Source organism: Streptopelia decaocto (assembly GCF_964273445.1).
Source record: "Streptopelia decaocto genome assembly, chromosome: 8".
NCBI lineage: Eukaryota > Metazoa > Chordata > Aves > Columbiformes > Columbidae > Streptopelia > Streptopelia decaocto.
The window spans coordinates 19264442-19278322 of record NC_138662.1 but is presented as its reverse complement, the minus strand read 5'-3'; the positions used below and the strand labels follow the sequence as shown (position 1 = coordinate 19278322).

Genomic DNA, 13881 nt, shown 5'->3' with positions numbered 1-13881 from the left:
TGACAGGTTCTGCATTTCTGCTCCAGGAGAAGCGCCCGTGAGATCCGGTGCAGGACGCCCCCCGGGCACACCCCCGGCGGCTCCCCCATCCTCATCAACATCAACCGCGCCGAGCTGAGCAACCCAGAGGTGAAGTACAACTACACGGAGGACCCCACCATCCAGAAGATCGATCCCGAGTGGAGCATCAACAGGTGAACCAAGGGGTGCCCACAGGGAGGTTGGGGGATGCAGGGGGGCTGTTTTCCATACCGATCCCCGCTCCCGATGGGTACATCCCCGTGCTGCTGCGATTGCTGCTGGGCCGTGCTCAAGAGATGTGACAAGCACCATGAGCAGTGGTTTGGCACCAAGGCCCTGCTAACTCCTGGCCTGCAGTGCTCAGCCTGGCAGGGGGCAAAAGCAGAGAGCGCTTTGGATCTGCTTAATTTCAGCTTGACATTTGGCGGCAGTGAATGAAATTAAAATATTTCCCATCGGGTTGTTTTATTTATTTTTTTTTCAAAATGTTTACATATTTTTCTAAAAGGTTTGAATTGGCTGGAGAGGAGGCAAAGGAATCCATTAAGCGTTAGCACCAAGAGAAACCTCCCCCAGGGTGTTGCTGAGGAGCGAGCTCCCCGGGGGCATGGCCGAGCTCACCGGGACCGCAGGGCTTTTAACACCAAACCGTGGAGAAAAACCAGCGGGTCTCAACCTGCCCTGGTGCCCTCTCCGCCTGTGTGGCAGTGAAGGGGATGACAGAGATGACCTGCTTCTCCTCAGGATGCTTTCCCATAATGGTCTTCTTTAGGTTGGGAGCTGTCTTCAGACCCCAAACCTGGACACGGGGTGGGATGTTAATATTAATTAGGCAGGGTTTGTCTCTCTAGTTGGTCTCTTGAGTCAGTTGAGATGGTTTGACAGTGGGATAAGATGTCCTGAGGGCTTTGTGGTTCACCTGGCCTGAGGCAGATGGGTGTCTGGCTGGTGAGGATCATAGAATCACAGGATAGTTGGGGTTGGAAGGGACCTTCCCAGCTCCCCCAGTGCCACCCCTGCCATGAGCAGGGACATCTTCACCAGCTCAGGGTGCTCAGAGCCCCGTCCAGCCTGGCCTGGGATGTCTCCAGGGATGGGGAATCCACCACCTCCCTGGGCAGCCAGTTCCAGTATTTTACTATGCTTTCCTCCCAAAAGTGGGGACACAGTGCCAAGCTGCCTCTTGTAACCCCTTGTCTCCATGTCTGTAGCGGTGGGACACTGCTGACCGTGACTGGCACCAACCTGGCCACTATCAAAGAGCCCAGGATCCGGGCCAAGTACTCCAGCTCTGAAAGGGAGAACGTAAGTGGTGCTGGCTGGGACTGGGGGCAGGGCACATGGAGGAGGGAATCCTGTCCTGTGCAACGCAGGGTGGAAAGCGTATCCCTTACCCATCAGGTGTGATGGTGTGGAAGGGCCGAGGTCCAGGATGCCACCCCAAGGGAGGCATCGATGTCCCTGCAGGGTCTCCAGCCTGGTGCTGCCCAGAGAGGGTTGAGATCTGAGCGTGCAAAGCTGATGGGAGGTTTGTGGGATGTCTGCAAGCTCCCACCTGTCATCCCTCACACATCCATTGCAGACAGGAGTCTCTCTCTGCCCTGGAGTGGATTGTGATACCTGTGGATGTTACACCACAGGACAGGAGATCCCAACTCTGAACCCTGTGTCCAGAGCTGCTGCTTGCAGGGTGTCCTTGTGGGGTCCCATCCTGGCCTCTCTGTCGGGATCAGGTTCTCACGTCGCTCCATGTCTCCTGCAGAACTGCACTGTCTACAACGACACCACCATGGTGTGCTATGCGCCCTCCATCGACAACCCCCTGCGGAGACCACCAGAGCTCGGCGACCGCCCGGATGAGATTGGTTTCATCATGGATAATGTCCAGGCCCTGCTGATCGTCAACACCACCAACTTCGTCTACTACCCAGACCCTGTCTTCGAGCTTCTCAGCCCCACAGGGATGCTGGAGCTGAAGCCCAGCTCACCCCTTATCCTCAAGGTAAGGGGTAGGGACATGTCCCTACATGTAGGTGGCTTTTTGTCTCTCCTGGCAAAAAGTCCTGCACTGTGAGAGCACAAATTTACTATATGTGGGGTTTTTTAAGTGTTCCCTGTTGCATGAGAACTGATTATCTCGTTCCTTGTTCCCTCAAAGGGCAGGAACCTGCTCCCGCCGGCTGCTGGGAACTCCCGCTTGAACTACACGGTGCTGATCGGCGACACTCCCTGCACCTTGACGGTCTCCGAGACCCAGCTCCTGTGCGAGTCCCCCAACCTCACCGGCCAGCACAAAGTCACGGTAAACACCACCACCGGTGTCTTTGCTTCTCGTGTCCCGTGTGTCACAGGTTCAGTTGTTATCCTGGCACCAGCCCTGCTGCGCACTCATACTTGGATGAGGACCAGGTGGTTGGTGCCCATACAGGGGCATCCTCAGGTGTCTTCTTCCTGCTCCCTGAGTGTTGCTTTCCCTAATGACGTGTTTGGTAGGACCAAATACTTTGTCCCCTCCCTGGCACGCTCCGCCAGGTGTTCCTGTGCCCTGTGTGGCCCCTGCCAACAACCTCCCTTCCTCGCTGGGTGCCATGTTGGGGGGGTTCCCCACCCCTTTCCCCCCATGCTGGCTCATGCCCTTTGTTTGTGGGGTTGTAGCGCAGCGGTGCTCGTGCTCCAGGACCCTGCCAAGTTGAAAAGGACCCAGCATGGTCCCCACCAAGGTTCCCCACCCATGGGGGAACTTGCTTCATATCCCATCTGTTACTGGTAGTGTTGTCTGAATGAGACATCAAACTCTCTGCCTGCTCCAGCAGCGTGTGTCCTGCATCCCATTAAAACGTGCCACGCTGCTTGGGACCACCTCCTGCCATCCCAGCATTTTTCCGCATCCTTCTTGGAGTCACCCCAGTTCCCAGCACAGCAGGCACGGTCGGGAGGGCTGCCCTGGGCACATACCCCTTGACACCAGGTCCTTTTTTTTCCACACCATGGCACAGATTAAGGCTGGAGGGTTCGAGTTCTCCCCGGGGACGCTGCAGATCTACTCGGACAGCCTGCTCACCCTACCCGCCATCATCGGGATCGGCGGTGGGGGCGGGCTGCTCCTCCTCATCATCATCATTGTCCTCATCGCCTACAAGCGCAAATCCCGGGATGCCGACCGGACCCTGAAACGCCTCCAGCTGCAGATGGACAACCTGGAGTCCCGGGTGGCCCTGGAGTGCAAAGAGGGTGAGGGATCCCTGTGCTGCTAACAGGGGGTCTTGTAGAGTTTCATACATTCTCAGTGTGCTCCCACTGCCTTCCAGAGAGGGAATGGGTAAAGCTGCTTTGTCAGAGGAAGCATACTCAGTTTGGGTAGAATCTGGGGTTTTTTCTGGTTGAAGAATTCCCCTCCATGTGTCCAAATGGGAGAAAAGAGAATGAGGAGGAGTAGCAAGGGCTGCCTGCGAGTGGGCTGTCGGTCTCTCATTATGTGACAGACGTATGCTGTGAAGTTGGACAGAATTCCTTGTATGATCCTGCTGATAAAACCTAATTGCCCTGAGCTGGCTCCCAAGGCGCTGACCCTGGCAGCCACAGCCACCCTGGGTGCTGCGGGTGGAGCAGCCACTGAAAACAGGAGAACAAAACAGGGGAAGAAAGAAAAAACCCTTTGCACCCCCCAGTCCCCATCCGTACGCATGCCTGCGGATGGCACCGGTGACAGGGAGAGGGGAGGGAGCTGGTGGAGGGGATGGTGTCTTGTCTTCCACAGCTGGCAGATAAAAGGATCTGCTTTTAATTAAAAGGCACAATCTCTTCCCTGCCTTTTCTCTTTTCTAGTCCCACTAGTTACAGATAAGATAGCACGCCTTTCAAGCTGACGGTTTGTTTTTTCTCATCAGGCTGACAAGCCTGCAGTCCTCTGCCTGGCTTTCAGCTCCCTTTAAAGTGCCGTTAATTTGATTTTTCTGAGGGTTTTCTCCCCCCCGCCGCCAACCCCTTTCCCTGGTGCATCTCCAGGACTCCTCTCCCGTCAGCTTTTCCCTGTAGGTGCAATTAAAGGTTCAGGACTCCCCCCGCATCGCGTTCCCCTGGGAGTCGCGGCTGCCTCTGTTCGGATCGGGAGGTGCCAGGAAGGGTGTGTTCAAGCTCTTCTCTCCAGTAGTATTTAGGTCAAAAAGAAATGAGGACATTTTTGTGGTTTAGGCTAATGTTTTCCCCCAGAAGCTCTGGCTTTGTTCAAGCCTTGCTGTTCCCTGCTGCCCCCATCACCCCTGGGAGGCTGCGAGTGCTGAGCAGGGGAGATCTGAGCCCCGTGGGACCTGGTGGTCCTGTTCCCCGATCTGCCGCTGGATTTGTTCTGGGGAAGTCACCCCCACCCTCCACAGTTCAGTTTCTCCATCTGTGTGATTGGGACAGCGATCACAGCCTGTGGAGCGGGAGGGATGCAGAGCCAATTCACACCTTGGGGGGGTCCCACCCATGGTGGCTGGGTGCCAACTCTGTGCCGGGACTCTGTGATATATATTAATTAATTCTCCTTTTCCCACCCCAGCCTTTGCTGAGCTGCAGACGGACATTAACGAGCTGACCAACGACCTGGACGGGGCTGGCATCCCCTTTCTGGATTACCGCACCTACGCCATGCGGGTTCTCTTCCCGGGGATAGAAGACCATCCTGTGCTGAAGGAGATGGAGGTGTGGGTCTGTCTGTCTGTCTCTCTGTCCCTGTAGTGTTTCATGCCGGGGATGTGCCCTTACGTAGTCCAAGTCCCCGTTCTCCAGGCGTAGGGCCGGAGAGATGTTTTGGTCATGTGCTGGTGCAGCAAAGAGCATCTCGCCACGTGTCGGCTGAGGCGAGTTGCAGACCTGCTGCTGAGTGGTTACTGCTCTCTGTGACATTAATATCAATATTTATATTAATATCATTGCTGCTGTCATTTTCTACAGCACTTGCTTTATTCAATTGGGTTTGTTTGATGCCTGACCGGCCGCTCGTTTCTAGCAGGCTTGTCCAACATTGCCTGCTTGCTTGGCTCTGTTTCCCCATGCAGAACCCATCCTTGGCATCCTTCCCCTGCTCCCCAAACCACCTCCCTCTCCTCCCCTGGCCTCCCCACCGCTGTTTCATTTAGTGCATGCAATTGCACAGCAATTGGCTTCTCATTCATTGGGCTGCCAAGGCTGTTCTTGATTAGAGAAAGGAGGGGGGGTCACCTTAGCTTCCCCCCACCGCTGACCTGGCACGGTAATTAATGTCGACGTGGGCTTCACAATGTATTTAGGAGAAGTAATCGGCCCTGGTGCAAGATGCACGATCGCTAATTACGACACAACGAGCTCTTACCAACCGCGAGCACACGTGCTGGTGTTGTACGCCAGCGTGGCTGCAGCGCGGGGCCCTGGCGCTCCGCCTGCTCTTTCCCTGCTCCCTAATCCACACTCCAGAGGGTGGCAGGGACCTCGTTTCCATGGATTTCCCCCGGGGAACCCGTTTCCATGGATTTCCCCTCGCAGCTCGGGTTTCCGGATGCTCGGAGCCGCAGCAGGCGTGAGCGGAGCCGTCCCTGGGGCACAGCCCTTCCTGGCTGTGCAAACGCCTGGCTCTCCTCTCACCTCTGCTCTTGCTCTAAAGGATTTTCCCTAAAGAGAGAGGGGTGGAAAGGGTATCAAAAACAGCATGGGAGGAGGAATTTTGCATTGGCCGCGACAGGCTGGGTGGGAGTTTGTCCACTTCCAGCTCCTAATTCAAAACATCCTACTCAATAGAACACGCCAGCTCAGCCTGGCCTGGGAAACAAGGAGTTAAAGTTGCAAAGGAGAAGAAAAAAAAAATCCCCAAAAGAGATTAAATAAAGCAACTACAGTTGTGTAAGCTTCATATAATTTAATCAGGTTTGCTTTTATTTGTCTCTTTACTCAGAGTGTAACATTAGCTATTGCAAGTGATGGGAAGGAAACGGCGCTTGCTCACGCACACGCTAATCCGCAGCGAGCATCAGGCTGTCGGTACCAGCTCCCCTCCTCTTTAAGTTTGGGGGGGAGGTTTGTTGCTTTGTGCAAATTTAAGCCTAATTAAATATTTAATTTGTATTATTCATTTATTTCTTCTAATGATCAGCAAGTTAAACACAAGGGCCCAGCGAGGCAACAGGCATGTGGGGGGCTCAGGCATTGCTGTGCTTCTTGTTTTGGGGGTTTCGTGTCCCACTGTGGCTCCAACGGGATGATCACGGCAGGGCAGGACCCATTTTGCATCTTATCAAGATGCTGTTGCCCTGCTGAAGGGAGAAAACCTCTCATCCTGTGATCTCCTTTGCCTGGTCTTGACTGCAGAAGCACCAGCTGTGTGCAGGGGTGGGGATGCAGCACATCTCCCTCTGCCCCGGTTTTACTGGGGGGGCTGGTAGGTCCCCAGTGCAGCCCCTGAGCTCCAGCTGGCTCTCGGGTCTTCCCGTGCTTGAGGAAACAACCAGCATCTTTGCATCCCCAGAGGGAGCAGCCGATGCCGCTGAACCTCACGCATCTGCCTGAGCGTCACTGCGTTGAGGTCCCTCCTTAGTCTGGAGGGAGGGACTCCAGGAAAATATACTTTAAGCATTTATGTTCCTAGCAGGGTGTTTATCCTCTGAACTGCAGTAAGGGAAGTTGAGCCACACGCTTGCTCATGGGGTGTGATAGGGACAAAGAGGGTTTGTCACTCCATCACCCTTCTGGGATGCTCCCTGCTCACCTGGGTGATGAGGGTGACAGTGAGGGGACACGTGGCACCTGGGGCTTGTGCGGCAGAAGTGACAAGGTCTGGGCGGGAAATGGCATTTTGGAGGGGGAAGTGGCAACCGTGAGATATTTTGCTGAACAAAAGAGCAACGATCCAAAGTTTTGATTGAAGCGAAATGATTTGATGTGTCAAAACTCTGTTCTTCACATTGAGTTGGTGTTTTGAAATGAAAAGTGTTGTTTTGTCTCCAAATATCGACATGAAATGAAATTTTTCACTTATTCTCCCAATCAGGAAGACAAGGGGGGAAAATAAAAAATAAAAAAATCATTAAAATTGACATTTTATCACAGCAAGGCTTTTATTCAGAGGAAACCATCTTTTCTAATGGGAAACGGTGTTGTAAAAATGGTCTTTTCTGGTAAGAAATGTGCTCAGTGCTGACCAGAGTTCGGCTGACACTGGCGGTGCGGGGATAAAAACATCCCGGCCCCATCCCTGCTGGGTCCTGCATGGTCAAACATGGCCAGAAATGCACCTTCAAACATCTCAAGAGGAAAGGGAGTATTTCCAGGCTGTGTCTGCAGTGGGGCAGAGCCAGGTTTTTGCTATTAGTTTCTCTGTCTGAAGTCCAGCCCTGCAAAACCAGGTGGGTTTGCTGCTGGCAGAGCTCAGGGCCGTGGCTTTGTTTGCTCTCTGTGCGATACCTGAAGCGCGTGTTGCAGTCACTTGGGTGGGAATTGAGCTGCTTGTTAGTTGAAATTGAAAATGATAATTTGTGTGTGTGTGTTTGGGAGAGAAAGAGTGTTTGTTTATGGGAGGGAAGTGCATGTGTGTGCCTGCACATGCGTGGGAGAGTCTTTGTATGCAACTGTGTGTGTGTATATATATATATATATATATACACACACACATATATATGTATCTACACATCAATGCCCTGAGACTGTGTTAACTTGATGCTGAGATATTACAAACCAGACAACACTTCTGAGGCTGATCACCTAAGAGGAAGCTCGGTTGTATAGAGACAGCAAATCCAGCTGATTTTTGACCCTTTTTCATCCTTTTCTCTTGGGAGGTGAGGGTGAATCCAGCACCTTGTGCAGTCCAGACACTTTCTTCCTGTTGCCCTCACCCTCGTGCCCGTCTCCCAGCTTTGCTCTATCCTTGCAGGTCCAGGCGAATGTGGAGAAGTCCTTGACCCTCTTTGGGCAGCTCCTGAACAAGAAGCACTTCTTGCTGACCTTCATCCGCACTTTGGAGGCTCAGAGGAGCTTCTCCATGCGGGACCGTGGCAACGTGGCGTCCCTCATCATGACGGCACTGCAGGGCGAGATGGAGTATGCCACGGGCGTGCTGAAGCAGCTCCTCTCTGACCTCATCGAGAAGAACCTGGAGAGTAAGAACCACCCCAAGCTGCTCTTGCGGAGGTGAGTGACCATCCGAGAGGCTGAAGCTGTGGGACAGTGCCCAGGCTCTTCTGAGCTTGTGGACACAAGCCGGTGTCCTTTAGGGATGCTGTCAGTGGTGGGTTTGGTGTTGGCTGTGGCAATGTCGGCACTGGGGCCGTGGTCAAGCATTTGCTTGCCTGTCTGCATGCAAGGATGAGAAGGGTTGTGAGACCCTGTCCCAGGTTGCCCAGAGAGGTGGTGGATGAACCATCCCTGGAGACATCCCAGGCCGGGCTGGACAGGGCTCTGAGCAACCTGAGCTGGTGAAGATGTCCCTGCTCATGGCAGGGTGGCACTGGGGGAGCTGGGAAGGTCCCTTCCAACCCAAACTATTCTCTGATTCTGTGATTCCTCAGGGATTGCCCACCTTGCCTGGCACATGGGGGTTTTCCTGGGAAAGCCAAGTAGATCTTCGCAAGCTGGGAGTCTCGCCGGGGCTGGGAGGGGAGTGCGAGAGGGAGGCAGCCTGCCAAGCCCTGCCTGAGTCTGCCTGGCCCATCAATATTTAACAATAGCTCTGAGCTCTCCTTCATCACGGGCTGATGAATATTGAAAGATACACCAAGTACTGAACAAAAACAATTAATAAGCTCCACCAGCGCAGCTCGAGGCCCTCCGTGCCATCTTCTCTCTTCTCACGCTGCGCCAGGCTTCCCCATCTGTGCCTCTATCAGTCTGGTGCCACCAGGCTCCAGCAAAGGTGCAGGGATGGCCGAGAGCCACAGGGGTGGCATGTCATCAGAAGGGGTCAAGAAAACCAGAGCATCTTTCAGACATCAATTGATGTTCATGGCAAAGTTGGGGTTTGTGTGCCTGGCCCTGGGGAGAAGACACAGATGTGAGCTGGTCCCGGTTACATCTCTGCTACCTCCCCTCAGCTGGTTTCTTTAGGCACATTGCTTTCTTAATTTCTCTGCTTCATTTATCAATTACAAGGTTGGCCATAATTTCTCAAAGCACCTCATTAGCAATGTGCCGGGGGGGATGCGGGGCAGAGCTGGGGTTGGCCAGGAGAGGGGTGGATCTTGAGGTGCCAACCCCTGTTCCCGTTCCTGTTCCCCGAGCGCATCCTTTGGCTCTTCCTTTCTCTCTGACCCTCCACACCACCAGGCTTCACTGAAATATTTAAACTGTGCTTCCAGCTCCTGGGGCTCTCAGAGCATCATGAAGCTGCTACCATCAGAGCAAAGCTCCAGAATGAAGTAAATCAATAAAATATAAATAAAAGGCAGTGCGGGGAGGCCGGCAGCCGTGGTGGCGGAGCCATGGGGCAGAGCCCGGCCCGTGCCAGTGCAGTGAGAGCTGGTGGCACAAGGACTGTTGGTCCCCAGCCACAGAGCTCCAGAAGCCATTGCTTAGGACAGGGGTGAGGTCCCCTGGCCGGGACCTTGCTTGTGCATCCCTGAGTGATATTTAACAAAGAAACTTTGCTCTTCCTGCAGCCGTGGTGCGGAGTGAGCGGTGCGGAGGGCCGTGCTGCTCCATCCTTTGGATTAGCCCTGCTGCTGGGTGCGACAGTGTGCTTACCGCCCAGGGCAACTGGATTAACATTGATCTAACCGGGGAAAGCTGTTATTTATTTATTTTGTTATTGGATAATCCCCCCACTGCTGTGGCATCTGGCTCTGTTGCAGATAAAGACAAATATCCGCTGGAGCTCGGGTGGTGGCACTTCACATGAGTATTACAGGCTCGTGGGCAGAGGACCTGGCCTGGGGCTGGGAAGGATGTCTGCCAAAGAGCTTCAGTCCAGCCCTTCCCCTGGCTTTCTCCCCATATCCCTTCTCTCTTTTCTTCCTCCTCTTGATGGATTAATCTTTCCTGTAAAGGCATAGGAAAGCTTCCTTCCTCTGGAGGCTCAGATATTACCATCCCCTAATGGTTTAAAGACTATTCCAGGGAGGGCAAAAAGGGCTAAGCCCCATTAGCACAAGAAAAAGCCTTGGATGGGGCCATATGACCCTGAGTCAGCTTGAATAAACTCTGAGAAAGTGGATTTCCTACCGCAGCCATCTGGCCATGGGGAACTGCTCCTGTCCCATCTGCTGGGCATGGTGTTGCCATTGGGCAGTGCGTGGCATCGGGTGGTGGGACTCTTCCTGGTGGCTCTGGGGTTCAGGTTCCTTCTGAGTTTTGTTTCTTCTTGAGTCAAGCCGTTTGTGTCCATTCCACCAGGAATGCAGCCTCATTGGGGAGTTATTAGTCCCATGTCACCCAGTAGTGAGCCTGTATTGGGGCAGTAGGGGTGTTGAGGATGTTGCAGGAGCAGGAATCAGCAGCAGCTCCCGGTGGCGAGAGGGGATGGATCTGGCTTGATCAGACACTCGGTGTTGTAGGACAAGGTGTTCCTGGCATGGGAACGTGGGCCAGGATCTGGCCTTGCCTTGCAACCCCAGCTCTTCCCTTCAGGTCATGCTTTAACTGAGGAGCTTGAGGTGTCTCACACAATCCTCCTGGGGAGGGAGCTGCCTGCTTCCAATGAGATGCGATACAAGAAGCAAACTTCATTTAAGTAGAAGGTACTAGAAATCTGGTCATCCCCTGGGTTGGACTTCCCATGGGACACGGCCATGCTCAGCTCTCTCTGGATCTCCAGATACACCAGGGACCAATTTGCTTCTCGCTCCCGTCGGCTCAGCCTTGCAGATGGGCAGGCTTTGCACGAGAGATTTTGCTGCCTGCTTGTGCCCCTTTGCTTCAAGGTTCCTGCCTTTCCACATGACCTTTTAAAATCAGAAATAATTTAGCCACAGTCCCAGGCTGAGTTGTGGCAACAGGTGAGATCAGAGACCTTTAATATCCTCTCCTGATGGCTTTGCTCTCTGTGTCCCTACAGAACGGAATCAGTGGCGGAGAAGATGCTGACGAATTGGTTCACGTTTCTGCTGTACAAGTTTCTGAAGGTGAGTTTGGGAAGGGATGGCAGCCTCCTATGGGTGGGGAGGTGGCTCCTACCTCACCGGGATGCGCAACGTGGTACCCAGAGCCTGGGCTGATGTGCTCCTCAGTGCTGCCGCTCCCCCCTGGAGCAGAGATCACTTCCCAGGGCTCCCTTCCCATCCTGTGCTTCTGAGATGTGATCAGTGATTCTGTCTTCTTTTGGGGAAATAGCTAAGACTGAGAAATGAAATCCAGACCATGATTGCTTAATGATAGTGGGTTTGAGGTCTTAAAAACAGTGCCTGGAGAAAGAATAAACCTCAAGCAACTCAGCTGAGTCTTGAATCCCTTCAGAGTGGCCCCCATTCTTCCCTCCTTGCCTCTACTTGTGTAACTCGGGAAGAAAAAGCCCCAGAAGCTGGCCCTTCTGTAGATATGACTGTGCTCAGAGGATATTTCTGCCTTTTTGAGCTGTAGTTTGATGTGCTGTGCGCTTCACATAATTCTGCTGCTTTTCCTTCATCTCTTTGACACTGAAGCTCCTTGGTAGGGGTATCATTTCCCCCACATATTTCTGCTGCTTCTTCCCCTCCAAAAGATGCCCCAGTGGGGATGGACGCCCTGCAGGGCCTGTGAGCAGCCAGGGGTGCAGCTTTCCCACCACGTGTACACAAGGGTGTAGATGACGGTGGACCTCCCTGTGCCCCTGCCTGCATTGACGAGCCCATTAGCCTGAATTTGACCATTCCCTGAATTTCATCAGGGGTAGCAGAAGAGGATGCCAAAGCATAAGGGCTGCTTTTACCATTGGTTCACCCAACCCATGTCAAGAACATTTATCCCATCAGCACTGGTGCTTCCACCTGCTAGAGCCGCACCAGCAGCCATGCGGGTTAGACGGCAGCAGCTCCAGCTCATGGACCACTGGGCTCGGTCCTGCTGCTGCTTTGGGATGACACCGGCGGGGTGAATGGTGTCTCTGGTCCCACCGTGGCTTTGTCAGTCGGCAGAGCTGTTTCTTGGGATCCTGCCTGGCGTCGGTGCAGCGAGACTGGGTGGCACGCAGCCGTTTTTGTGGGATTTCATCCCTCATTAAGATAAAGAGGGTTTGAACCATTTCCAGCCAAGAGATGAGAGCAAGCAGGAATCTGTGCAGAACTCAAGTGATCATCAACGAGGGGTGATTTATAATATCACTTACATGCACTTGGCTTTTTGCCTCCATTGGGGGATAGCCTGTATTTATAAAAATCTAGTGTAGTGTGCGACAGAGATTGCTTTCCAGGGTGGGAGAGGAGAAGAGTTGTGTCGGTCACAGGGAGATGTCAAGCATCCTGCTGCCTCTTCGTGTTGTGGTTTTGCTCAGCAGGGCCACACTGCAGTGGTGGTGCCTGGTGGGATCAGGTGGGACATCGGCAGATGGCTCTTTGGGCTCTGCGGGGTTGATGGGACAAGCAGGAGGAAGTCTTGCTGTGGATAAACTCCTTCAGGGCTCCTTGAGGTGGACAAGATTGTGCTTTGGCCAAGCAGAGTGCAGCACACAGCCTTTGAACACCCACAGTGGCGTTTGGGGATGTTGCGTTCACATGTGTGACTTGGTGCCCTTGGCGTGTCCCTGGCTGGGCTGGGCCATGTGGGCAGTGACCTGGGGCGTGTTCACCTTGTTCAGAAGCTGCTTTGGATTGGCTCATGTGCCACCACTGTCCTACATGTGTCCTTGTGGAGCCCTGTCCCTTTTTGGAGAGACTTCCAGGTGCATCACCAGTGCAGGGCAGGTCTGAGGATAAGGCGTAGCAGGTGAGGGAGATGTGGGAATGGGACCTGGACAAGGACTTTTTAGAAAGTCCTTGGCTATGCCATGGCTTTGGTAGGGGAAGATGCCTCTGGGTGGTAGCAGCAGGAGAGAGAAATGTGATTTAGATGCACCGTTACAGGAAGAAAATACGCGGAGGGCTTGGATAACCCTGCTGGCTGTGAGATTGTTGTGCTGGGGATCGTCTCTCCTGGGAAGTGGTTGGAACTGTGTCACTCGGGTCACTTGTTAGACTGGAAGAGGCTTGAGGATGTGCTCATGGCCTCTCCTGGGTCAGTCCCACCCAAGGAGATTCACGGGACCGTTTCCTCCTGTCTCCTGGCAGTGAGGATCACAGGTGGCATCAAAATCAGGAGAAACCCGTGGGGTAGATGGAGAGGTACTACGGCAGTGTGTCAGCAAGGAAACTGCACCAAACCATGGTAATTGTGCATGTAAAAGAGGCAGACGAACACGTGCCCAGCTGCAAGATCAGCTCTCAGCAAACGTGCCCAGAGCAGGGCCAGGCACTTGGCATCGTGTGGTTGTGATGAGCTGGGGAGAGGGACAGGGACAGGGACAGAACAGCCCCCCTGCCCAGCGCCAGCAGCATGGGGAGCCAGCGAGGGCTGGCGCTTTCCCAGGGACCCTGTAGTAGCATTTATCAGACTCTTAATGAGACACCCTGGGGAAAGGGAGAGGGATAAATCGAGGCAAGCGCTGAAAAATGCACAATATTAGGTGCCTGATGAGCTAGATCTAGTCAATAAGCCAGTCTGAGCGTTAGCTGGCTCGCCTCAGCCTGTTCTCCACATACTGACGCCCGCGTGCACGGGGGGGTTTGCAGCCACCCCCCTCCAGTTCAGCTTGCACGGGGAGCCCCCCCAAGCCCCCTCACTCAGCCCCATCTCAGCAGTCCCCTCCTGTACCTCACCCCATGGAGATCATCTCGGGGCAACTGCACGGCACCGTTTTTGTGGTCTCTGTTCATTTTGTTGGTCTCTATCAGGGATGAGCCCTAAACCATT

The 13881-nt window shown here is 53.8% G+C and overlaps 1 protein-coding gene across 2 annotated transcripts in view; it reads left to right on the top strand.

The window, feature by feature from the left end:
- The window catches only part of PLXNA1 (plexin A1), a 116004-nt gene that overhangs the window by 84592 nt on the left and 17531 nt on the right, over positions 1-13881 (top strand). For both annotated transcript variants that reach the window (XM_082060075.1, XM_082060076.1), the window contains exons 16-23: positions 27-194; positions 1233-1326; positions 1784-2023; positions 2180-2323; positions 3018-3252; positions 4562-4704; positions 7904-8160; positions 11018-11084. In XM_082060075.1, the coding sequence (XP_081916201.1) occupies positions 27-194; positions 1233-1326; positions 1784-2023; positions 2180-2323; positions 3018-3252; positions 4562-4704; positions 7904-8160; positions 11018-11084 (1348 nt within the window). The remainder of the gene's footprint in view (positions 1-26; positions 195-1232; positions 1327-1783; positions 2024-2179; positions 2324-3017; positions 3253-4561; positions 4705-7903; positions 8161-11017; positions 11085-13881) is intronic.